The 27,371-nt window shown below is 34.6% G+C and overlaps 2 protein-coding genes across 2 annotated transcripts; one reads left to right on the top strand and one right to left on the bottom strand.

Moving 5' to 3' along the window:
* The first annotated feature begins 8,808 nt into the window (after nt 1-8,808).
* On the top strand, nt 8,809-9,794 carry LOC111886235 (uncharacterized). The gene has a single exon (XM_023882471.3). The coding sequence runs from the start codon at nt 8,897-8,899 to the stop codon at nt 9,581-9,583; it is 687 nt and encodes a 228-aa protein (XP_023738239.1). The 5' UTR covers nt 8,809-8,896; the 3' UTR covers nt 9,584-9,794.
* A 1,100-nt stretch (nt 9,795-10,894) lies between these two features.
* Nucleotides 10,895-14,932, bottom strand: LOC111886184 (chaperone protein dnaJ C76, chloroplastic). The gene is made up of 9 exons (XM_023882415.3): nt 14,570-14,932; nt 13,350-13,478; nt 13,004-13,133; nt 12,369-12,489; nt 12,121-12,202; nt 11,927-11,977; nt 11,724-11,762; nt 11,327-11,441; nt 10,895-11,211 (listed from the first exon to the last, which is right to left on the bottom strand). The coding sequence occupies exons 1-9, from the start codon at nt 14,807-14,809 to the stop codon at nt 11,078-11,080; spliced, it is 1,041 nt and encodes a 346-aa protein (XP_023738183.1). The 5' UTR covers nt 14,810-14,932; the 3' UTR covers nt 10,895-11,077.
* Between the last annotated feature and the right edge of the window lie 12,439 nt (nt 14,933-27,371).

Raw genomic sequence — 27,371 nt, 5'->3', positions numbered from 1 at the left:
TCTAGGAACTACCTATCCAACTAGTGATGTCGTAATAGTGCCCAAAGTGTGTACGATTCATTATTGGTAACATTAGTTCATATTACATTGTGTTAAAAATTTTAGAAATGCATGGAATTAAATTCCCAAAAATTACAAAAAAATTGGTTATCTGGTTCTAACAAAGGGAATTGGTGTCCAGAAATTTTGTAAACATTTTTGAAGGTTATTTGATATTTTTTGTAAATTAAAGCCCAAATAATGGATAAAATTCAAAATAAATAGTAAACAATTTCTAAAATTATCAATTTAATTTTTACAGGCGCCCATAATGTTCCTAAGGCTGAAAAAAATATTGGTTAGGGTCTTTGAGTGCAATGACCCGAATTTGTAAATTCATGCTCTAATTTAATGAAAAATATGTATAAAATACCAAACAGTGTCAAAATCATCTAAAAATTTACATGTTTTTCTCATTCTATGAACACATTACTACTGAAAATTTTCAGATTTTTATCTCTTTTGGAAACAATTATTTTGAATTTATAGCCATTAAATCATTATTTTTATAGAAAATTAAGGAATTTGTTCTAGGTCTTAGGATTTTACAGATCATCACTTGTATATATGAACTTTCATAAAACAATTTTATTCGAAATATATTTTGAATAAAAATAGGGTATTCAACCCCCAACAAGTTAAGCAATGTAGCACAATATAGTGCATGAGTTCTAGATGTAGCTGAAAGTTTACGAATTTTTATAGAACATTCTATGGGGTTTTAACCCACAAAATTTTAGACATAGCTTGATGGATGTGTTAAGTTTGTAAAATATTTTTCCCCAGATTTAATTTGGGTTTTAAGACCCTTGATCATGTAAATCAAAACTAATGATCATAGAAAGAGTGTTGTTTGCGCAATTATTTTGTAAAAATTGTCAAAAATCCGATTTTTAATATTTTACAGTAATACCAACTGGGTTCGAAAGTTAAATCATCTAGAACTTCTTCATTTCCTTGTGTGCACTTAACTTGGCTCAAGAGTTACAAGTTGAACTAGGTTCACGACTTAATAGATCCCTCGGAACAATTTGTGTATCTTAGCTTGTATTGAACAATCACATTGATATTTGTATGAACCAACTGAGTGGTAAAGTGCCAAATTTGAACCTTAAGTCCAAACACAACACTATGTTCGATAGATCATAACCCAAGGTAAGTTAGCAACCCTAAAATTTCCATATTGGAAAAATCTAATGCTTAACAAGGTTAAGTATTTTAAGCTAATATGAACAAAATTAAATCATAATATGAACCAACTATAAAGTTGATGAGAAATTCATATAATTCATGATTCGAAATGTGAACCAAAAGAAAAATCCAAGGATATCAAAATCTTACAACCACATATTATGAATCTTTGTTACAATTGTTGAAATATGAGAAATTGATTTTTATAAAAATTAAATAATAGGTTATCATTTTCTAAATTAATTCAACAAATATAAGTTTACAAGTTATTACCAAGTGTAAATATTTCAACAAAACCCAATAATTAAAACCTTAGGAGATTATGATAATGTTTGAGTTTTTATAAAATATAAAAATCTAGATTTATAAAAATTCAAGGGAGGCTTTTATTATTTGATCAAATATCAATAAAAATACCATCCCTCTCTTAAAATTTCGACCATTAGGCTTTTCCCTCTCCCCCATGCCTTAAACCCCATCATTACACCTCATTTGAACCACTTACACACTCCATCTCATACTCCTTCTCCAAGAAAACTCTCCCACTTCCAAGACCACTCCTACACATCAGAAAATCCTCCATTCTCTATCCTAATTTTGGATTTTTGAAGGTCAAGAAGTGTTCTTGCTTCTCTCAAGATCAAAACCAAGGTAAATAACACAATCCTTTATCATAGTTTTATGATTTTACTTCCTCTTCTTCATAGTTCTTCTTTACTTTTCGGATTATATGCCCTTATATGGCTAGAAATACTTGTTTTTCCTCTTAGTATTTGTAGATTCTCACCATAACACAATACGTGTGTTTGAGATGGTGAAAATCTGGGATCAAACCCGTGCAAAGAGTGAAAAGATGCACATATGTTCATATGATTTCAAAAATTGAGTTTTACATCTTCTTCTTCGTTTATTTTGTGTTCTTACATGACAAAAAGTATTTAAACCATTTCTAGTACATCTTGGATTCTTATTCACTACATGCATGTGCTAGAAATTAGATTTGTGGTGCAATCCTAGTGTAAGATTTGGTGGTTCCAAGGAGTTCTCTATCACATGAATGAAACACCCACTTTGGGGCCTTGGAATACAAAGGGTTTCATATCAAATGATAAAGACAACACCAACCATAGTATTAAAAACATTACAAATTTACAATGGGTTTGAACAACTTTAAAAAAATTACAATGTGAATTGAGGTATAATTGGTATAGGTTTCGACTTAAGATTATTACTTGTGTCTATCTAGATACTAACCTTATGTCTAAAGTCAATAGCTACCGATGAATACTCATTCTCAATACTAAGTATATCGCTCCTAAATTGGCTAGTGATATAACCTAACTGGTTAACCTAGCACTTGATAAGAGATAAAAATATTTCTGAATAAGACATTATGGTAAAAGTGCACTTAGTATGAAAGTGCATATATCATTTTTAGGTATTGATGAATTTTAGGACAGGGATCCCAAAGGTTCTACCAATGACCTGGTGCTTTGATTGACTCTAACTTTTAGAGATTTATCGATCAATTGAAGTTACAAATCTTTAATTTGATTTGTTACATGATATTTTTTGGTGGCTTATATCAATAGCATATTTGAAGATCTTTGTGACTTGGAGGGGGAGTTCTTCAAGATAAGAAGTGATTTGGTTTCTTAATTCCGAAATGGGTTTTTATGGCGGGTTTGGCTTTCTTGACAATCTTTGGGATTACATTAAAAGATGAAGTTGAAAAATATTACTTCTATGCTTGGTTTCGTATTTCTAAATCCTAGAACCCGTTTTGAAGACTATTGGAGAATCAAGATTTGTGGATTTCTTTGATATTCCTCGTCACAAGATCTTTTCTTATTTGCTAGAGACTTGTTTTGGAAGTTGAAGCCTTGTCATCCATTCCATACTTTAAGGGGGAGAATGTAAGATTCAAAGTATTCCATGGATGATGACAAGGGGCCTCCTTTTATGACATGTGGTTTATTGGCCTAGACTTGTTTGTACCCTATAAATAGTTATGTAATACTCATTTTAAGGAAAGAGAGGCAAGATGTAGTCACTAAATGAGATGAGGTTTCTTAGGTAAAATAGATTGATTTCAATTTTTTCTTTTAGTGTAATTTCGTCATCATTGTTGAATAAAATATCTTGTTCACCAAATACATCTTCATAATTGTGTTCGTTCTTATATTCCGCATCATCAAATCGTTCTTGTGATTTTTCCCTAACAAGCTAGCACATCTCTTGGACCTTGGTAAGTGTCCAGGATCCAACCTTTTTCTTGTCATGTTACTAGATCTCTTGAATTTTTCCCTTTTATTCATGTCTTGATGGATTTGAGTGGTGGGATCTCATAAAGTTTGCAACTTTATGAATCTCCAGGTTAAATAGAGTATTTGGTGTCTTAGATCTGGATTATGAATGAGTTTTGGTGTCATACATGGGGTTTTGGTCATTAAACCCTAGTTTTTGACCAAAAATGGAAAGGGCATGCATGTCCATAAAGCCACGATCTTTAGGGTTTATTAGGAGTATGAAGTCATTCTGGAAACTTTGGAGGTGCAACTCTAAGGATTGGGTGCTTAATGAGAGTCTTGATGCATTAAGTTATGTGTAGGAGTGTGGGTCTGGGATCTTGACTTATTGAGGGGTATTGAGGAATAAAGTAGGAAACTTTATCCCTTTAGACCATGTAATGGACCAGATCTGAGTTGTGGAGCTTTTAGAATCGAAGAAAATGACTTAACCAATTAAGTTGTTCGGAACCCAGTGCCCACGGCCTGGCCTTAGGTCGCCATGGCATGCCAACTGGGCTAGAGTCAACTGTTCTATCATTTTACTGCCATGGCGTGGCAACCGACTGGAGTTGACTTCAAATTTTGACCATTGACCGTTGACTTTGACCAAGTTTGATTTATGGGCATTTTGGTTATTTTGAGCTGAAGTTTGAGTATAGGTCATTGTTTGTTGTATAGATGACTTATAGAGTTGGCATTTGGATCAGCGTTCTTTCTGCTATCTTTTTCAGACTGTGATGTAAGTTTTTCCTCATTATACTTATGGTTCGAAGGCACTAATGTCGTCCCACTTGATTATGTAGCCTTGTATATTGGATTGATGTTATGTTGAGTATACGTTAAATTGGTAGATCTGTATGATTACGTGTCTTCACTAAGTGTGCGTTAGATTGGTAGATATGTATGATTACATGCGTTGTTGGTTATTGATTATTATTGTGTATGTCGACATGTTATGGTTTGTTGCATTGAGGAGGTCCTACTTTGTGCTGAAGGACAAGATACCTAGGGCGGTCCGGATAGACTGAAGGCCTGCGAGGCGGTCCAGTCAGGCCAAAAGCCCGATGAGTGGTCTAGATAGGTTGTAGGCCCAGCGAGGCAGTCCATTCAGGATGAAGGTTCATGTATGTATATTGTTATCTATATTGGTTGTGTGTGGTATTTCGGGGGAACTCAGTAAGTTTTGGCTTACAGTTTAAGTTTTATGTTTCAGGTACTTCAGATGATCGAGGAAAATCAAATGCGTGATCGTACACATCCTTTGGTGATATGTCTTGGGAGATGTTATGATAGAATGATTTTGGAACAATTGTACTTGATCTTGGGATTTTATTACTTGGTTTTGATTGAAAATAATGACTTCTCTTTAATTTAAAAATGAAAATTTTATTGTGATTTTGGGATGTCGCAAACATAATGCTGGTGAGTCCACAGATTTGGTTTACTTGAAAAATACTTTGTCGAGTTTCGTTGTTGTATTCTTATGTTGCGTGTTAATTGTTCCTTTAATGTTTCTACTAGTGGGTTCAGATAGTTTAGTGACTAAATCTGAACCTATATGGTAGATGGGTGTATTGTATTACTTTCGTTGATTTCGAAACCCGTTGTTGGTACCAAGGTAATATTCCCCTAATATTCTTTTATCGTGTGGTAAGTACTACTTTCTTATTCAAGGTGTTTTAAGTTTGATAAGGGTAGTCTGAACTCCTTTCCCCGAGTTTGAGTGTACTATCACTACTTATTTAATTAGTAGTATTTGATAGCTAGTTTTAGTTTAACAAAGTTACGATGAGTTCCTATAATCGAGTTATGATTGTTGATCCCGAAAACCACGATGCTTCATCGGGCGTCGTAAATGTGTTTAGAAAGTTATGTTTGCTTCGATTTGTAGTCAAGTTGCTATCAACCATATGTGGGAGTGCCAATCCCGTATAGATCTATACATATCTCTCCTGCTCACTTAAGATTTAACGATTATAGGTCAGGAGCTAGCTAAAAATATTTAGCGTGTTAATGAATCGTGTCTCATCTAACACTTGTTGTGGGAGCCACCCATGGTTGTTCGTATTGTTATTCTTGTTGTATTCATAAGGTTTTACTTATTATATATATATATATATATATATATATATATATATATATATATATATATATAATTAGTGTGTTTTGTGTAGCCGAGTATTTGAGAAGAGTAACCACTAGGTACTAAGCTTATCCAAAAGGTGACTATAATATCAACTAGAATATCAACGTTTCATGGCATCTGGTCAATGTAATAACTAGGTATGATCCTATCTATCACCGTGAATCAGTATAACAACTAGACATAATATTAGCTAAAACGTTTAGGCAGAGTTTCTATGGGGCATGATATTATCCTAATGTGATGAGCATACCTATCTAACTATAATTAGTAATAACTATGTAATAGTTGCATTTTAAATTGTATCCCCCCCCCCTCCGAAAACGTTTAGAAATGGGGTCCTGAACTCACTTGTAATTCCTGAAACCGTTGATGTAGGATAGAATTTGGGAGTCCGGAACTCAAGAGACGCTTTGGGAATTAGTGGCGCAAAAATCGAGAGAGAGCGAGAAAGTGGTGGTGTTGAGGTGAGAGAAAATATCAGTCTGAGCTTGCTATTTATAGGGAGTTTTGAGATGCACGCCACGCAGTGTGTGCCGCGCAATGCACGTGAACCACCAGGTGTTGTTGACACATGTCCTCTTCTTATCGTGCCACGTCATCTGTATCTTGACGAATCGGGATGTCAAAATACACGTTGCGCGCAGCGTGCGTGAGAGAATGTTTTAAAATTTTTGAAAAGTCGTAACTCTCACATATGAACTCCGTTTTCAACGATTCTTATATATCCGTGTAGGTCTCAACGTACTCTACAACTTTCCTTTTGGTCGTTTTGGCTAGTTTTGACTTTCGTTTTTCAACTAGTTTTAATTAGTATTATGATTTTATAAAAATCATAACTCTCTCATAAGGTTTCCGTTTTATGCGTTCTTTGTCTCATAATTCCTACTTTAAGTAGTATTATGATTTGCTTAGTTGGTGATTTTTTTTTAAAAGTCAATCATTCCCTTTGTAGTTTTCGTAGTTTTATCTTCTTACATATGGTAGATATTTATTTATTAAAATAGTCATATATCACTCATATTGTATTAGATTGTTGCGAAATTTATTTTTCTAGGATCGTGGTAGTTTCACTAATCTATAAATGTTAACATGCCCTCAAAGTGATGCGATTTTTCATGCACTTATTTTTGGGCCTAATTGTTGACAAAATCAAGAATTTGAGCATATTAGGGGGTTACATGACCGCCCTTCTTACGTTTTCATGTTTTATCGTTAAGTACTAATGGCGATTGTTGACGTATTTTCCAGGTTAGTACCCAACTGGATATATGTTATTATTGTTGTTGTGAGTAGATTTCTAGATAATCCTCACATGCATGAGTCTCGCTACCCCTCGTCAGGAGGCCTTGTTTGTGGATGTAAGGGAAAACTTGACAAATTGTCATGTGTTCTTCACATTCTTCCATCAATTTGTGAGTTTAACTTTGAGATTTGACATGAGGTTGGAATAGTTGCATGCATAACATGTCATTCATCATGAAAATCTTATTCAGCTCTTGATATTGTTTAAACAAAATATTTAAGCCCATTGTTTTGGGAGGATCATTTCGAGTATTGGGAGCTATTCCTTACCCAAAATGAATTGACCCCTGAGTAACTCACCAAACATTTCATTGTCTAACTTATTTTGGATGTATGTTCAAATCAAGAGGATTGGTGGTTAAGAGATATCATGGATTTTAGAAAACCTTGGCTTGTAGGGAACTTGAACCTTTGTTATGATACCTAATGGACAACCTTGATACTTAAAACTTTTATATAACTTCTAGGACCATTAAACTTTTCTACATTAAAACTTGAAATGTTTGAACTTTGTTTTGAAAATGATTTTACAAAAGGGCCCTAGCGAGGGATGTTATAGAGGAGACGAACTAAAATAGATGTGCTCCGATTTTCTTATGGTGATTGATGTGACGTCAGAATCCGATCATCGAGTCTTGAGTGTTGGATCTGGATCGTGGATCGGAGATGTGCACTGTTAGCATGTTCCTAACGGGATTCTTAGCTGCAACAGGTAACAAGACCGTTAGAACCACCCCAGAGATTGTGCCCCGGGAGCAGGCTTCAACGATCAATTTAGATCGGTCTGTGAAAGAAAATGGTTCCTCCTAGCGGAAAGAACCATCTAGGTGTGTTGGGAGAGTGTATGGACATTATGGATGTTGAGGACAAAGTCTAAAGAGAGTTAATAGAATTTGTCACCTCATGGAGGAGGAAACATTCTATTTATAGGGGACAATCGGGTCAAATAGAATTATGTTAGGCCTTAGGTTAGCCCAATTCAGGCCCAACTAGCTGGCAGCGGTGCCAACAAGTTGCACGGTTGTGTGGTGGTGCCAGGCTGGAGCGCCAGGCAGGGGAGGCCTCCTGACGGAGACGCAAGGAAGACGAGACTTCCTGGCGCAGGTGTCAGGCAGATAGGTCTAGCAAAAAGACATATGACTATCAAGTCCCTCCGGTCCGATGTGATTAGTGTGCAACCAATTGCATTGAGTTAGACATAGTCATATAAATCACACGTCATCAATGCCTGTCAGAGGCGCTAGACAGATAGGTTGTCAAGCTATTGGGTCGCACGAATGGACCCAATACCATCAGTGATGTGGTGATAGGAGATAAAGTAGCGACAACTAAAGCTCTGAGGATGTTTTCGGTGGTGCCCAGGATGCACAGACAACGTGTGGGGTTTTCTTTTTGGAGAGATAGGCAATTAGAGAGGGAGGGGGTGAAATTTTCTTTTTGATTTTTTAATTAAAATGTCTTAAAAAATAATAATAATAAATTAAAAAGGAATTACTAAATAGACATATTAGTCATTGGATGCGAACAAAATCTAAAAAATAATAATAATCAAAATAAAAAATAAAAAAAAATCTCATACTAAAATCATACTACAAAATATCCAACATTAAATGGGTGGCCAAACATTTTTGGACCAACGATTTTTGCATCTGTTTAGATTTTTATCATTTTATGAGAAAGATCGTCGCATTTGGTATATTTGATAAAACATAGACACGTGAAAATCACGTGATTTCGAGCTAAACAAGAAGCTGACTGTATATGGTACAAAACAAAAAGATATACACGTGTTTTTTGTTTTTATATGTTGGGTCTACCAAGGGTAATAAAGTCAATCTACTCCGCTCCATATTCCTATCCCACTGCAAACCTAATTATCCATCTTTCTCTTCAATCTGATTGCATTTTCCTGCCGACATACACACTTATGGCAGCTGAAGCTCAACAATTCTTCGATCTTTTCGATTCTTACTGGTTTGCACATCAAATCTTCAACAAAACCCTCATCCCACCTCCCAAATCCAACAAAAACGCAGAATCAATCGCTATAACAACTCAAACTCATGATTTCCCGGCTGTCCCCACCGTTAATGTCAGATCTTACAGTGACATGGTGTTCATGGACGCCAAGAACCAGAGTTTCATCTCCGATTCCCCAAACTCCGTTCTTAATCTCCAAACTCCAAAGCTCGAAACCATTTTCTCCGGCATGGATATGAAAGAAATCCAAGAATTACCAGTCCGAGAAAAGGATAGAGTATCAGGAAGGCGCAGAAAGAGGAAGAGCAAAAGCAAGAGCTTGTCGGAGCTTGAATTCGAGGAGGTAAAAGGGTTTATGGATTTGGGTTTTGTGTTTTCTGAAAAGGATAAAGATTCAAGCTTGGTTTCGATCATTCCTGGGCTTCAGAGATTAGGGAAATATGAAAAAGAAGAAGTCGATGGTTCTATTGTTGTTGCTTCGAGGCCTTATCTTTCTGAAGCATGGGATGATATGAAGAAGAAAAGGGAAGAAGAAGCATTAAGGCTGATAAGAATTCCACCGCTTGGGAACGAAGTTGAGATTAAGCATCAGCTTAGATTCTGGGCTCATTCTGTTGCTTCTGTTGTTAGATGACATAAAATTAATATACTCGAAGAGTGTTTTCATGGGGATTTTCTGAGTAGTTTTTACGATTTGTTTTGTGTACAAATTATGGTTTTCTGAAGTGTGAAATGAGTAAGATTACAGTCAAGTGTTGTCTTGGTTTGGGATTGATGTTAATGGTTTTTGGATATGTATTGGACTCATACTCATGTTAAGTGAACAAATTTAAAGTTGCAATTCCTATAGCGTGTGTATATGATGCAAAGTTATTCGAAGAAACTGATATAGATGTTGAACTAGAAAGCATATCTTAGGTGGGTGTAAGTAAAAGTCACTTTCCCAACAACTCCCTATTTCCAAAGGATAAACTATGTTACTCAATTTTCAACTTCCAATTATTTTTTATAACATGTGTCAGTGTGTTACCAATTACATATCAGTTTTTATAACATGTGTCAGTGTGTTACCAATTACATATCAGTATGAGTGTTTAAATTTTCTCTCTTCAATATTTTTATTAATCAGATTTTAAAAGTCAATAAGTTATATGTAGGTTTTTTATATATAAAATCGGTATCTTATGGTTTGAAAACGGAAATATGATAACATGTGTGGTAATTAGTCATTTAGTGACTTTTTATCCTATGCATTTAAGTCTAAAATAATTTACGCTTAGAACCTGAAGAAACAAACGATTGTATTTGTTATTGCTTTTCGGCTCGTTGCACATCTACATATTGGTATTGTTGCTATTGATTCTTATTAATTTAGTTTTCATATTAACTACAACTAATAAAACATAAATATTTCAAACGAACACCAAGTATTTTAATTTTTAACATGCAACCTACTTAGTGTATGCTAATAAGATTAGATTTATATATAGAGAGAGTAGCATTTTTGTTCTTTATTTATCAAGTTTAACAAACAACAAATATTGTAGTTGGCAAGTAGTTTAAACTTCAAAGTCTGGGCCCTACTAGAATAGACCCATTGGTCATTCCGCTCCATAATTGTGATTCTATTCGGCAATAGAAAACAAACAATAGATTAGAGAATAAAGGACGGCAAAAAAGTCAAAAAAAACTACAAGTTTGACTCGGTTTTTAATAATTTAATAATCTTTTCCTTATCCTTTAATTAATACAAAAATATAAAATGTTATATTTTACATCGGATGACATGACATGATATACAACCCCTCAGCCTTTGTATTTAATGTCGTTTTTCAACTGTGTTGTGGGGTTTATAGATGATAACAGAGAGTGTCGACTAACACATATTCAGATCATATTAGGGTCTTGATTGTTATGCATATATCATATCACAAAACAAGACACAAAGACAACAAGTGCAATTTTTTTGTCACGCCCAAAAAAGGTGGAAGACATATGTTTTAATTTATCTATACAACTATTATATACATTACATACACATCCAAATTATATATATATATATATATCATGAGAGAGACATGAAATGCATAGAGCATATGTGTTATAAAGAAGAGTCTTTCTTCTTGATTTAATTTTCAGACTGTGACTGTGACTGTGATGGAAGCTTATAGGTGGCTGGTTTGTCAACACCCCGTCTTGAATACTCTCTCCATCTTCTTGCAGCTGCAGCCGCTCTTCTTGCTCTCTCTTTCACCTCCTCATCTGTATATCATGCCATCAAACTTCCTTTCAGACTTATGCAACAAATACTTTCTTTCCATTCATTTTTTTTTTTTTTTTATTTCTTTTTAAGTATTTTAAAAAGAAAGTACAATACCTGTACTTTGACTTTGACCACCGGTTTTACCATTGCCCCCCCAAAGGTTGCTCCAGTAAGGGTCAGATTTGTCATTTGAATCTTTCGATTTCGTCATTCTTACTCTAGCTTGCTCCTGTAATCAAATAATAAACTTCATCATTATTAGTTACTAACTCATATTCTACATTTCTAATTCAACCATGATAAAAACATGTTTATATTTCCTACTTGTATGTATTTACTAAAACAAAAAATATAAACCTGAAATTGTAAGTAGGTTGTTATTCTAGACTCTAGAGAGTTTACTTCTTTTTATTAGTGAGCAAGAACCACACACATAAGAACATAAAAGTGAGAATGAAATGTGAAGAAATGGGAATTCAGTGTTTAATAAATAAATAATACTATTTATTACCAGAACTTTGTTTTGTCTCTTTTCCCATCGACTGCTTGCCTGTCAAAACAAACAGAACCATCATAAAGATGAAAGCATTGACCATGGAGACGAGGAGGGTATTTACGTCTTTTGAACAGACAATAGATGAACAGGGTTCATTAAAGAAAAAAAAAAAAAAAAAACTAATCACGAATAACCAATTTATAAGAAATGAGTCTTGCCATTCTAAAAACATCTGCAGATGAACCCATCCCTGCAAGCATCAGGGCAACCTGGTCAAAATAACCAAAGGCAGAGTCAGCAGTATCATTTTATATAACTAAAAAGAAAAAAATAGAATTAAGATATAGCAATAAGTTATTGTTCATGTAAGAAATTATTATTAAGATGATGAATCGTTTACAGTATTTCTTACATTGACTCTTTCTACCCTCCGCATTTCATCTTCAAGCAAAGATACTTGTGCAGCAGAAGTCCAATGGATGCAATCAACAGGGCTGAAGAAAAATAATAATAATTTTCTTAAATACCTTTCAAAGATTCAAACTTTAATGTATGCATAAATATATAATAATCGTAAATCCTAATAGAATAATGTCAAATTTTGGTGTGAAATGGTGGAGTAAATCCAAATTTGATGTAAACATTTTTTAAAAAATTTACCAGCTATCAATAGCTTGTTGAACTAAGTCAGTGCTTCCTTGCTGACTACATGCTCTAGCTCTACCAAAATCCTCCTCTATCATGAACACGTCTGAGCAAACATTGGCACAATTTTTGCAGCCTATTATAAACAACAATAATTAATTAATTATATTCTACACAAGCAAAGTTAATTGTTTCTGTAGAGATGTTTATCTACTCAGAAATCAAACGAATTAGAATATATGAACAAGTTGAAATTTGTCCATTCCTATGTGATCAAGGATTTCAAATGCAAATACTGAAACATGACAAAATTGTTGTCTGTTGATTTCTTGTTTTTGGAAATTCTTCTAAAACTTGTTGAAATATTTATGTTATGCTTTATTTAGATTCTTGTTCAATAAACTTTTTTACAACTGTTTTTAGGTAAAAAGACAATAATGTTATACATATTACTAACATAAATTATCCAAACACAACAACAAATATTAGATAATGGATTACAAAATCTAAAAATGGAAAAAAGGAACTAACAAATTAATATGTTAATAGTAGGGTTTAGAAAAGGTATTTCAGTCATTTAGCAACCAAACATGCCATATGTAACAAAATGTCAAAAGTACCCTTCTTGCATAATGTAGTAAAACACGTACCTATACAGCTAAACTCATCAACAAATACATGATCCTTAGGAGAGGAATCATCAAAAAACGGATTTATTGCAGTCAAAGCATATCCATGGATTTCATCGTATACCATTCGCTGAGCTGGATCACTGAGAACCTACACTGCAATATTTGCTTTACATAAGAAGCACAAGACACAATAATGTGTGTAGCATATGCAATTTCATTGACTTGAGTTTGTATGAACCCATTATAGCAGTGAAATTTTGAAAATTGCTTTGTATTTGGATGACATGTAATAGGAGAACATGAAAGTGGGATGATATGATAAACATATGAATGAAAAAAGTTTCCCTGGTATGAATGAACCCACCTCATAAATCTCATTAATGAAGATACAAAAGTTTGTAGTGTCTGGATTATTGCCACTCAAGTCAGGGTGACATGATTTCATGCAATTATAATAGGCTTTCTTGATTTGCTCTGGAGTTGCATCTGGAAGCTGATTACAAAGGAGAAACAATGAGATAAGTATAAACCAATAATCATGAAGGTAAAGAATATTTGACTGATGATAAGATATATGTAAAAGAGTCAAATGAAAGAAATGACAATGTACTTTAATTGATTTGTTTGATATAGGTTTACTGTTATTTGGATGATTTACTTTCTCATTGCTAGTACTTTTATGCCCAAACAGTTTTCTTCCTTTTTCTATAATGGTATATTTTTTTGCTCTAAATTTTAATAGTACATATACTTTTCGGAAATACCCAAGAAAACACACCTAACCAAACAACTATGACATGGTTCTGAAAATTTGGAGCAAGAGTTGATTACATAAATAGTCTTTGGATATTGTTTTGTTAGAATGCTTCAACTTACAAACATAATAGTGCACATTTGTAGGGGAAAAAAAGGAAAAAAGGCCTAAGACAACAACAAAAGTTTGACATTCACTTTGGCTTATTTCATTATGAGATAATCCTTCCATCAAAAAAAATGACTTGACATGCAGATAAGATCTTTTAACTAATGATCAAATACCTAAACTAACCCTTAATAAGACAAAACTAAGACAGCTTGTGGACCACAACTCAATCAGTTCCACCAATATCTTCTAATGGTTGCTAACAGTTCAATTTCAAAATTAATCTTTTCAAAAAATAAAAGTTGCGAATTTTAGGACAAGCCAAAATAAAAAAAAGCTTTACATTCTTAAGCACCAAGGATTCATGAAAGTTTGTTTTATGGAATATATTTCTTAGGATGATCACCAATTTAATGTAACGTATTGGAACTAGCCAGCTAGGGTTTAATGCTTTTCTAGAAAACAGATTAGGGCTTAATGCTGTTCCTTCTAAATCCAATTCCATATATCCCTAATACTGAACTATTGTTACTTTATATATGTAAATCAATGTACGCAACTAGTCAAAAGTGTTAAAATGTCGGCTTCCTGGGGAACGATGGAGTTTTTCAAAAGTAAGCATATGAAATCAAGGAAGAAACAGAAGCCTAAACAAGAAGATGAAACTGAATTTCAACTAAAAAGAGTGAAATGCGAACAGAGATTAAGAGAATTTGACATACCAGTCCTAAGACAGCATAGTAATCATCAGCAACAGCATCCGATGAATACCGCGACGAATCAGTGGCGACTTTAACTCTGCTAAATTTTCTTCTTCTTCCCTCACCATGGCCGATTCCATTCCATCTTATACTGTTGTTGGTCGCCAGCATCGACCATCTGTTGCTTGGTGGACACAAGCTGCTCATTCCGTTTTGAAATTTAATTGGATCTGTGCAAACCGGAGATAGTAATTGAGCCATTATTGAATGATCTTACGAAGAAGAAGAAGAAGAAGAAGAAGAAGAAGAAAAAGAGATGGTGAATTGGAGAAAGAAGAAAGAGTGAAAATGGTGTGTGTGGCTCCAGGGAATTAACGCAAAATAAATAGTGAGGAAAATTGAGAGCCATGAGTTTAGTAGAGCCTCGTCTCGTACAAGTAAGATTTTGGCATGTAGATACACGTGTCGTCACGTGGATGTACAACTCTTGCACGCTTCATGCACCATCATAAAAAAATTATAGAAATTAAAAAAAAATTAAAAAAAATTAATAATAATAAACATGCATATCTTATATTTTACTCGAAACAAATTATTTGTAATAAAAACTAACTTCGGATGTATCTCTAATGTTAGTAAATCGAAAAGTAGTTCGACATTCAAAACCTTGTATCCACCACGATAACTAATTTGTTTTAGATACCCATTTCATAGTCACTCCAAGAAGCCATGTCTTTAACGGCGACATAATTACCGGTGACATAAGGTTTTAGCGGCGACACTGCTATTTGTCGCCAATAATTGTGTCGCCACTAAAGGTATTCCATCTGAATCTGCGTTATCACTTCTGATACACCTCAGCCGTTCGATCGAGTATCTCATCCAACGGTTCGGCTGTCTTATCTGCATATACCCAATACTGGTGACATTTTGTCACCGCTAATAGCGGTCTAAAAAATGGCGTAGTACCCTTCCCTTCAGATAGTCGCCGCTAACATTTGTCGCCGCTAAAAGTGTCGCCGCTAAGGGCTATCACAGATTTAAGGCACAAAAATGAATGCCTTATGTTCTTTTGTTTCCTCTCTTCCATCAAATGTTGTTGCTTCTTCTTCCCCCATTCTTTGTGTTGTTTCCGTCGATTTAACATAAAATCTCACTATAATGTGAGATTAGGGATCAAAGGTGTTTAGGGGCTTCAATTAAACAGGGTAACTCACGATTTCTACCTCCATCTCGGGAAAAAATGTAACTCTATGTTGTTATATCTCATTATCTTTCACTTTTAACTTCGATTTCTAGCTCTATTTGATGATTGATTGGAAATTATTTTTCAATTTCTTGTTTTTGGTAGTTTTGTATTTGGGTTGGTGAGGGTATTTCCGGGTGAAGAACAATTTCCCGGCAACATATTTGTTGATTTCCGCCACTACAGGTTCTATTTACTTCAATCCCTTGTAAAATTTGAGTTTAATTGCAAGCTATGTGTAGTTGTATCAATTATGTGAAAATTGCCATATGTATCTATATATGTGAAATTATATGCATTTGGTGTGTGTATCTATGTAAATTTGGTGTGAAAGTTATGTGAAAATTTCCGTATGTATCTGTATATGTGAAATTATATGTATTTGTTATAAGTAGGATGTTATTATGTGTGTATGTGAATGTATGTATATTTTTTCTATATGTGGTACATGAATGTAAAATTTATGTATTTTGTATAAGTAGGATGTTATGGTTTTATTTATGTGAAAGTATGTGTATTTGGTTTAAGTACGATGTTAGTATATGTGTATGTGAATGTATGCATGTTTGTTGTATATGTGGTACATGAATGTAAAATTTATAGGATGTTATGGTTTTATTTATGTGAAAGTATATGTATTTGGTTTAAGTAGGATGTTATTATGTGTGTATGTGAATGTATTTGTATTTGGTGTATATGTGGTATATGTATGTGAATGTATTTGTATTTGCTGTATATGTGCTACAATTTACAAAACAACCCCCAACATTCAAGATTCATAACAATTCAAGTCCCATAAGTTACCATATAGCCCCTCCATGAAAAATCTTTTTCAAAGTAAGTCCCAAAACTATACTTTAACCCCCGAATAATCTAATTTATAACATTTGGCTCCCCAAAACCCACTCTGTGACATCCCCAAAATCATGGCCAGAAAAGACCGTTTTAATTTATGCTTTTAAAATAATTTCAGAGTAAATCCTTTGATTTAAAAGAGTTGCGGAATTTGTTCCCAAAACAAAATATGATAAAATAAAGATTATCAAAGCATTTCATCAAGAGATGCATTTTCATTATATAACAATATTCGGGGTGTCATGTTTCGATAAACAGACCAAAAGCATAAACAACAAAAGATAGACCATACAACAGTTACATATAACAACTGGTCTAATATCAAAAGATCTTGATATGTCATCCAACTTATGCTCTCGCGCCACTACCTGTAATACAACAAAACTGAGTGACAACATCTATCTCAAGGGACCTAATCTAGGATTTTCATCGGGACGGACATTACTGCAAAGGGGTTTCCTCAACAGTAGATGTCCTAAAGGCAACCATGAGGGGGATAGAGTACACCGGTGAACACATCGTTCACAACACCTACAGGTTATGAGCCTGCTAGCGTTCCACAGAACTGTCTAGAAAGAGTCTGTGGTCGTTATCCAGACTCCGCTGAATAACTAGATCAACAATAACAACATCGAGGCCTCTCATCTGTTTATCACACATCAACTATCTACCCATGTTCTACCCAACATATTAATAGATAAAAATATATATTTATATACATAGTTTAAAACATATATAGCATTCTCATTCAATATATATTCCAAACAACAGATGAGACACATACGCATAACACGTATTTCATAGAGAACAAATCATATCTATGAGATAGAAGAAAGTGAATATACATTCACACATATAACAACAAAATATACACATAAAACGTATTTTGTATAAAATACTTCATAAGTATGCGTTAGAAGAAAGTGACTACACACTCACTTGATCAGAAGATGATCGGACACCACTACGGCTCTAAGAGTAATATTCTTCGGTGAAAATGGGACACTTCACACACCGGGCTTCTCGCGGGCAGAGCTTCGGCTCGGAAACTCTTTTCTTCTCGGGATCTTCGGGCTTCGGGACTCGCATCGGGTCTCGGGAATGATACCGGGGCTTCGGGGGGTTAAAATAGGGCTTAGAGAGAGTATCGGGAGTGGGAGAGTAAGAGATGAGCAACCTAAATCGGTTGACCCTTGATTTCTATTTATAGGGTGAATTTTCTGGGTTCACCTCGTGAGTTTCTGATATTCACCTCGTGAACTGGCTCACCTCGTGAGTTTCTAATATTCACCTCGTGAGCTCGATACGTCATTGCATTCGTCATGGCCACTTGCCCTGGAAGACGTCCATCATCTGTTCACCTCGTGAGTCACTAATGCTCACCTCGTGAACTACATATGTTCACCTCGTGAGCTCTGACACAGCCTTGGGGTTCACGCCCCGAACTTCAAAAATTCATAACTTTCGCATGCAAGCTCCGTTTTCGACGCTCTTTATATCCACACGTAGGTTAGATTATGCTCTACAACTCTCATTTAGACTCCATTGGATAATTTTGACTTTATTTTTAATATATTATAAATATATTAGTTTTAGTAGGCCGGGACAGGAAAACTCCGTTATAAACTCATAACTTCTTCATCCGTCGTTCGTTTTCGTCTGTCTTTTCACCATTGGACTGCTATCGACGAGATCTTCAATTCTCGTTTAGATTCTTTCGGCTAAAAACCGCTCGATCTCAAATCGAGTATTCGGGTTACATACTGCTAAGTTGAAACTTCGGAAAATCATAACTTCCTCATACGAAGTCAGATTTGGACGTTCTTTTTATGCACGCTCTCGGTTTAACGAACTCTACGACTTTCGTTTAATTTACTAGGGCTAAATATCGCTCTATATTAATTTCGTATTTTACGTCATTCAGCGTTGTGCCGGTTCTGTCGCGAAACTTCGACAGGTCATAACTTCTTCGTTATAACTCGGATTTCGGCATTCTTTATATATTCGGAAACCTCGTTTCAACTACTATAACATTGTCCATAGATATCAGCTTTATCTAATATTTCATTTTGACGCTTATTTTTATTAATTTTTAATTAAATTAAGACACACAATTAAGCACAAAACACATAATACTCAAATAATACACTTTTATTATTTCAAAACGGGTTACAAAGGTTAACCTAGACTATTATATCAACATTAATGACAAGCCCAGAAACACAGACGTTACACACTCCCCATTAAATAATATGGATTTAGGGCGACTATTCATTCATCAATGTTATCTATCTACTTATTTAATAAACTGGATGTTACAAATAAACGACTGGCTAGCTCTTAGTAGTCTTTCAGGTTGGAGTGGGCAAGGGTATAGACTTATAGAGCATGTGCTACTTGCAATGAAGACACTCCTTCGTACCGTGCAACAAACAAAGTCGTATATATCGGTCATCGTCATTTTCTAGATGCTAATGATCCGTTAAGAAAGAGGTTGGACTTAAACGGGATGGAAGAGACAAGCCCTGCTCCGAGACACTTTAGTAATGACGACATACAAGAGCAACTAGGTCGTCTACTAACTCATAAACCGGGTAAACATCCTAAGCTTGGAGGTGGGGAGCCAAAGCGACAAGATTACGAGTTGAATTGGTTGAAACGAAGCATTTTCTTCGAACTCGAGTATTGGTCTTCTCTACAGTTGAAGCACAACATAGATCTCATGTGTGTCCAGAAAAATGTGGACGAGAGTTTGTTAGATACTCTTCTAATGAACAATAAAAGTGAGGACACATCAAATGCCCGAGAGGACTTGATAATTCTAAACATTCGGAGAAATGAATGGTTGCAAAAAAAAATGTTGACAAGTTTCATGGACCCCATGCAAGATACTCTTTCACGAAATCTATTCGACAACTCTTTTGTCAATTTATAAAAGATGTTAAATTGTCAGATATGTTTGGTTCTAACATTAGTATGAAAGTGAACGATACCAAAACTAACATTATTGGGTTGAAAGCGCATGACCACCACATTCTTATGCAACGTTTGATACCGAAGCATTTTCTTTGAACTCGAGTATTGGTCTTCTCTACAGTTGAAGCACAACATAGATCTTATGCATGTCCAGAAAAATGTGGACGAGGATTTGTTAGGTACTCTTCTAATGAACGATAAAAGTAAAGACACATCAAATGCACGAGAGGACTTGAGAATTCTAAACATTCGGAGAAATGAATGGTTGCAAAAAATGGTGACAAGTTTCATAGACCCCATGCAAGATACTCTTTCACGAAATCTAGTCGACAACTTTTTTGTCAATTTATAAAAGATGTTAAACTGCCGGATAGGTTTGGTTCTAAAATTAGTAAGAAAGTGAACGATACCAATACTAACATTATTGGGTTGAAAGAGCATGACCACCACATTCTTATGCAACGTTTGATACTGATTGGAGTAAAAGGGTTGTTAGACAAAGACACTTATACACCTATTGTAGACCTTTATACGTTTTTCAAGCAACTTTGTTCCAAAACATTGAAGGTGGAGGATATGAGGAAAGAAAAAGTAGACATTATTACAATCTTATGCAAGTTAGAATTGATTTATCCTCCAACATTTTTTTTGACGTTATGGTTCATTTATTTTGCATTTACCTGATGAAGCGATTGTCGGAGGCCCGGTATGTATGGGATGGATATATCCCTTCGAAAGGTATATGAAAAAACTAAAAAACTATGTCAGAAATAAGGCGAGGCCGGAAGGTTCTATAGATGAGGGTTATGCTGCGAAAGAAGCTTTATCATTTTGTTTGATGTACCTTCGAGATGTAAAGAATCAATTCAATCGTCCGGAAAGAAATGAAGATGTTGTCATTGAAAAAAACAAAGCTTTGGATGTTTGAGTCTAAATGTCGACCGACCAGCACAACTCAAATCAAAACTCTTAATTTAACGGAAATGCGTAACATGGAATGGTTTGTAATGAATATCTGTGAAGAAGTCACACAATATATCAAGTAACTAATCTTATCTCTAACTTTCATCCTTAATTTTTTTTATCTTTTTAAATCTATATCTTTTGGTCATCAGCATAGGAAATTCTAATATGAAAATCCCAAAAGTGATGAAAAGCAAGAATTTCGTAATTGGTTTCGTGAAAAGGTAATATCCCTATACTAATAAAAGATTAGTTGTTTTGCCATGTGTCATCGTATTAGACATCCTAATTAATATGATGCCACTTGTCAACCAATTAATTCTTCATTTCAAATTTATTAGACCTCCTAATTAATGTGATGTTACTTGTCAATCTATTTATTTTCCATTTTCCATTTTAAATTTTATATTATTGTTTACATTAATTCACAAATAAAAGTTATTCGGTATAAATTAAAAATTAATTTCATATATTTATTTGAATCAGCGAATATAATTTTACATAACTAATAAACATATCTCTTAATTAATAATTTAATTAAAATAATTGATTAACAATTTTGAATTTTTACAATGAAATTTTAATTAATTTTGTAACCGTGGTTCTCACGGGTTATAAACTAATAAATTAATAAACAAATTTGTTTCATTGATCTAATGAATACATAATACATATTACTTTATAATTGCTAGGTTCATCAAATGAAAATAGAAAACTCTCCAAAATTCCACAAAGAGTTGTCGGCTCTTGCAATGGGTCTGCAAATGAATGCTTATTATTAAACTGCATGCATAGTCAACGATGTTAAGTTTATGGTACTTAGTCGTGACGCACAACACACAACACAAAACTCTGGGGTTTTAGCGGTAGGTGAGAAAGACGAGAAATATTATGGCCAGTTAGAAGAGATTATAGAGTTGAGGTATACACATGATTATTCAACTGTACTATTTCGTTGTAAGTGGTTTGATACTCAAACAAGAGTTATTTCTAGTGATAATTTCACCAGTATCGACACACGACGCAAAGCATACAAAGATGATTAACTCATATATGCTTCACAAGCCAAACAAGTGTTCTATATCAGAGAGCCAAACAATAACCATTGGTGTGTTGTCAAGCATGTTAATCATGGAAGTATTTGGGATCTGCCATCAAACGATGATCGTGTCCAAAATGTTGACAATGGCTCACACGAAAATGTAGACAATGTCGATGTACTTCAAAATATCTCTTCATCCGATGCTCCACTTTTTATCGATTTCAACGTGTACTTTCAAAACATTCCTAGAGTCATTGTTGATGTTGTGACATCCTCATTTTCACGGCCAGAAAAGACCGATTTTGTTTATGCTTTATAAAAATCAGAGTACCTCTTTTAATAAAAATGTTGCGGAATTTGTTCCCAGTAAAACATGATAAATACGTTATCAGAGCATTTTCGAAGAAAAGTATTTTTAATTCGTTTTAAAACATTTGGGATGTCATCATCAATACATAAACATAAGCATAAACAGAACTTACATTTATTTACACTAGTGATCTACATCTCTTTAATCTCTCAGTGTAATGTGACTTCATCTCAACACCTGTAATATAAATAAACTGAGTGGGTCAGGTTGGGAAACCTGGTGAGTACATAGGGTTTTCAACCCATAATAATATAATTATTATGTTTAAACAATCAAACAATCGACCCAATTACCGATCCCCATTATCTTCTTTACTCTTAAGGATCTATCCTAAGAGTCATCTATCCCACATTCGTTCATTCTGAAGTCCTTTGCTTCCAGAGTTATAGGACTGGCACTAAATACATAGCTGCCAATGCTCGTTCGTAAAGCACTAATCCCATAGCTGTTGGGTACTAAATCCATAGCTACCAATTCCTAACAGGTACTAAGTCCATAGTTACCAGTGTTTGTCCAATAGGCACTAAGTCCATAGTTGCCGATGTTATTTGTTAGGCACTAAGTCTATAGCTGCCAATGTTTACTCACATCATCTTTTATCTCTCATCATTCATCTACCCATCTCATACCCAACATACTTGTATATTTAAAATACGTATACAGTTCAAATCATTTAAAACATGTATAAAAAACAACGTTCATCCAGCATAGACAGCAAGTATTCAGATAATATGCACACATAGCATGTAGTTTATATAAAATACTTCATATCTATGTGTAAGATGAAAGTAACTATGCACTCACCTGAGAAGGTGGTGACTCGATACTCGGACAGCGCTTCGTTTACTTTAAAATAATTTCCTTCGACGAAACCTAGTATTATTACCACTAGATTTTAGTCTAATATTTACCGTGACTAATTATTAGTCTTATTATTATTATTATATAAGCGTTTAAACAATATTTTCCAACCACTATGTACAGACAGGGGCCAGACATAAAACATCGGAGGGCAGGACCATTTTGGCATATAGCACTTCTGAAATCCAACAACCCTATGTGGCCCTTTAAATCAGATTCTCCATACCGCGAGTAGTTAAAAATATATTATAACGACACTTATATAAGTCATAATAATAGCTAAAATATTTATTATAAATTTATAATAACAATACTAATTTTAAATATAAACTATATTTAAAATAGGGTAAGCATAATTTACTTACAAGAGGATTTTAGCTAGGAGTCGGGCTCTGCAGGGACAGAACTTCGTCGCTGAATCTTTCTAAGAAAGATTCGTGCAACGCTTCAGCGCTCACCTTACTATACTAAAACTGCAGAAAGAGAAGTCGAATCACGAGGGACCGAAATGCTCGGGGGATAAGAAGAGAAAAACTCTTGAATCAAGAGAATGGTGCAAGAAATATGAGAGCCAAAGGCTCTTATTTATACTAATTAAATTTTCAAAAACTACCATCAATTATTACTTAATGACCTTTTAGTTATATAAACAACTAAACACCCCTTTATAAAACTATTTTAAATAGATTTAACGATATTTGTACTAAACTAATGTCGAAAGAACTCAACATTAGTCTTATAATGACCGCATCGTCGATACCTTTCTAATGATATATACATATGTATATATATGTGTACGTATATATGATTTATACTTTATTTTAATACGTAAATATGCTATTATAATTTGTAACTCGTTCATACGAACTCCGTTTGTGATGTTATTTATATCCACGCATAGGTGGAGACGTACTTTACAACTTTCGTTTAGACTCTGTCGGCTAATTTTGACTTTATTTTTAAAGTTATATTTTTAACAGGCCGGGACAGGATTGGTCCGTTAAAATCTCATAACTTCTTCATCCGATGTCCATTTTCGTCTGTCTTTTTATCGTTACGCTACTAATAACGAGATTGTCGATTCTCTTTTAGGTTGTGTCTGCTAAAAACCGCTCGATCTAATATTCGAATTTCGGGTTGTACACACATAATCCGAAACTTCGAAAAATCATAACTTCCTCATACGAAGTCAGATTTGGGCATTCTTATTATGGACGCTTTTGGTTTAACGTATTCTACGATTTTCGTTTAGATCGCTAAGGCTAAATCTCGCTCTATCGTAAATTTACTATTTACGTTTCCCGGTATCGTGTCGGTTCCGTCGCGAAACTTCGACGGGTCATAACTTCTTCGTTATAACTTGGATTTCGGCGGTCTTTATATGTTCGGAAACTTTGTAACATACACTACAACTTGGTTAAGATTATTTATTCTAAATAATATTTTTCCAAAAAGTCATTTTCGACACTTATTGCCTCTAAATTGACTAGCCCGGATCTTCGGGCGTTACAGATGTAGAAAGTGCAACTGAAGTTCCTCCACCACTAGTAGAGTCAATGATGTTTCTGATTGGGAGACTGATTACGATGACACCGATTCTGATTATGATATCGAAGAAGACATTGAAGGATATGAGGAAGATTCTGATTAGAATAGTTCTTATGTAATACGTGTTTGTAATATGAACTTCATTTGGATTTCTAGTTAAATAGAAATGTTTATTCCTATGTAAATGTTTATTTATATGTAATGTGTATTTGTAATAAAAATTGTATTTGTATATCTTATAATTTTTCAAGAAATGATGTCAATATGGCTTTTGTTTGTGTATACCATGGTTGTTGTTATGGGTCGTGGACAAGGGGGTGATGAAGTTAAGGACCCACGTAGAGGTGTTGGTCATCACGAGCAGGACTGTAAGTCTTATTATGAATTTTTATTTACTATTTTTATTCAGTTATTATAAATTAAATACCGTTTCTAATAATTTTTAATTACACTTGTAGTTAAGCAACGTGCACGTAGGAAAGTTCGAGGCAAAGCCAAAAATATAAAGCTTGAAAGAGCGATCTTATGGAATCAGGGCAAACCAATTAGCATGGAATATGATAGGGATATAACATTTGATCCCGTAGGATAGCTGAAAGACATGTTTTCACGAGAAGTTAGAAAAACAATGTGGCAAATGGTCCCTTTTGATAAATGGACATGGAAAAAAGTTTCCCCTGCAATACAGGACACCGTATTACAACATTTAGGGGTAATTATTTATTTAAAAATAATTTATATGGTTAACTATAACTGGGTTTTACTTGGTTAACTTTTTTTTGTAGACAAAGTTTGATTTGGATCAGATGTACCAGGATGTACAACCTAATATGTTGACAGAGAGTTTTCAAGCAGCTTTGTTAAAAGGTTATCGAGAACATAAAACTGACGCAAAAGAATATTTTATGTTAGTCGGAGGGTATGAAGATACCCCAAGAGCATTAGCCAACCCTACAGAGGGTACGGAAGTTGATAACTGGAAGAAAGCAGTTGATTATTTCCAAACGGACGAACACATAATTTCTTCAGAAAAGAACAAAAAAGTCTGTGAAAAGCAAACAAATGTGAATCGTGGGGGGTCAAGCTCGTATATCAGTACTTGATATAAGAAGGAAACGTATGATACATGTAATTATTTATTTAAAATATACTCTTATTTTTAAAGTTAAACATAACCTTAAGAGAGTGGAAACGTTTCACAAAGCTCATACCGATAGGATGGTGTATTTGTTATTGTTGAGGCGGAACAACAATATGTAAGTATTTAATTATAATTTTATCATATAATTAAATGTTTATTTATACTTAATTGTTACTTACTTTTGGGAGTTACATAATCAGTTAGTCGAAGAGCTCTTAGAAAAAACCCAAGGTGAAAGTGAGTTAACACCCGCTCAAGAAAGAGCTGCTTTTGAGAAAGTATTAGGAGAGCGACGTGACCATATCAGAGGCATCGACCGTAAACCTTTTGGAAAAAACGTTTTGAGAAAGTATTAAGAGAGTAGGATATAGAGAAGACTGCATTCAGAACACGATATGGACACTACGAGTTTTTGGTTATGTCGTTTGGACTAACTAATGCTCCAACAATATTCATGGATTTAATGAACAGGGTTTGTAATCCGTTCCTAGATAAATCTGTGATAGTGTTCATAGATGAAATTCTGATTTATTCGAAAAGCCAAGAAGAGCATGACAGACACTTGTGAGAAGTGTTGGAAGTCTTGAGGAAGGAGAAGTTGTATGCTAAGTTCTCCAAATATGATTTTTGGATTCGAGAAGTCTAATTCTTGGGTCACGTGGTCAACCAAGAAGGGATAATGGTTGATCCAGCAAAGATTGAAGTTGTAATGAAGTGGGAACAACCGAAAAGTCCACACGGAGATCCAAAGCTTTTTAGGATTAGTCGGATATTACCGAAGGTTTATCTAAGGCTTTTCTACGATCGCTAGTCCATTGACAGCTTTGACCCACAAAGGAGCTACTTATGCTTGGAGTGATAAGCATAAAGAAGCATTCGAGAAGCTAAAGAAGAAACTATGCGAGACACCGATACTTTCTCTACCCGATGGAGTTGAAGACTTCGCTGTTTATAGCGATGCGTCTGGGGTTGGATTGGGTTGTGTTTTGACCCAAAGAGATAAGGTGATCGCGTATGCATCTCAACAACTGAAAGAGAATGAAAAGAACTACCTGACTCATGATTTGGAGTTGGCAGCGGTAGTTTTCGCTCTAAAAATATGGAGGCATTACCTCTATGGCACGAAGTGCAAACTTTTCACTGATCATAAGAGTCTCCAATATCACTTTAGTCAGAAAGAATTGAATATGAGGCAATGACGCTGGCTAGAATTACTTAAGGACTATGACTGTGAGATACTTTACCACCCCGGTAAAGCAAATGTTGTTGCTGATGCTCTCAGTCTGAAAGTCAATCTTGAAAGAAAAGGCCGTCTCGACAATTGTGGAGAGTATAAAGAAAGCTCAAGAGGAAGCTTTTGAGAAGAATGACCAAAAGGGAGAACGTTTGGATAAAACGTTGGTGTTCGGTATAAACAGTCATGGACTGAAGGTGTTCCAAGATCGGATTTGGATACCTAAGAAAAGGCCGTCTCGACAATTATGGAGAGTATAAAGAAAGCTCAAGAGGAAGCTTTTGAGAAGAATGACCGAAAGGGAGAACGTCTGGACAAAAAGTTGGTGTTCGGTATAAACAGTCATGGACTGAAGGTGTTCCAAGATCGGATTTGGATACCTAAGACAGGAGGAGTCAGAGATCTTCTGATGGAAGAAGCTCACAAAACCATGTACTCAATTCATCCCAGTAGCACTAAAATGTATAGGGACCTGAAACCCTACTACTGGTGGCCGACGATGAAGCTTGATGTTGCAAAGTATGTGGTCGAGTGTGTGACTTGTGCGAGAGTCAAGACACAACATCAGAAACCATATGGGAGTTTAG

Source organism: Lactuca sativa, chromosome 4, assembly GCF_002870075.4.
Source record: "Lactuca sativa cultivar Salinas chromosome 4, Lsat_Salinas_v11, whole genome shotgun sequence".
Lineage (NCBI taxonomy): Eukaryota > Viridiplantae > Streptophyta > Magnoliopsida > Asterales > Asteraceae > Lactuca > Lactuca sativa.
This window is presented reverse-complemented; position numbering and strand designations above follow the sequence as displayed.

Excerpts from the sequence above, each read along its gene's own strand:
- LOC111886235 (XM_023882471.3), top strand. The coding sequence starts at position 8,897 with ATGGCAGCTGAAGCTCAACAATTCTTCGATCTTTTCGATTCTTACTGG.
- LOC111886184 (XM_023882415.3), bottom strand. The coding sequence starts at position 14,809 with ATGGCTCAATTACTATCTCCGGTTTGCACAGATCCAATTAAATTTCAA. Across the intron at positions 13,134-13,349 it reads TCATTAATGAGATTTATGAG|GTTCTCAGTGATCCAGCTCA; the intron begins GTGGGTTCATTC and ends ATTGCAGTGTAG. Across the intron at positions 11,442-11,723 it reads AGAGACAAAACAAAGTTCTG|GAGCAAGCTAGAGTAAGAAT; the intron begins GTAATAAATAGT and ends ATTTGATTACAG.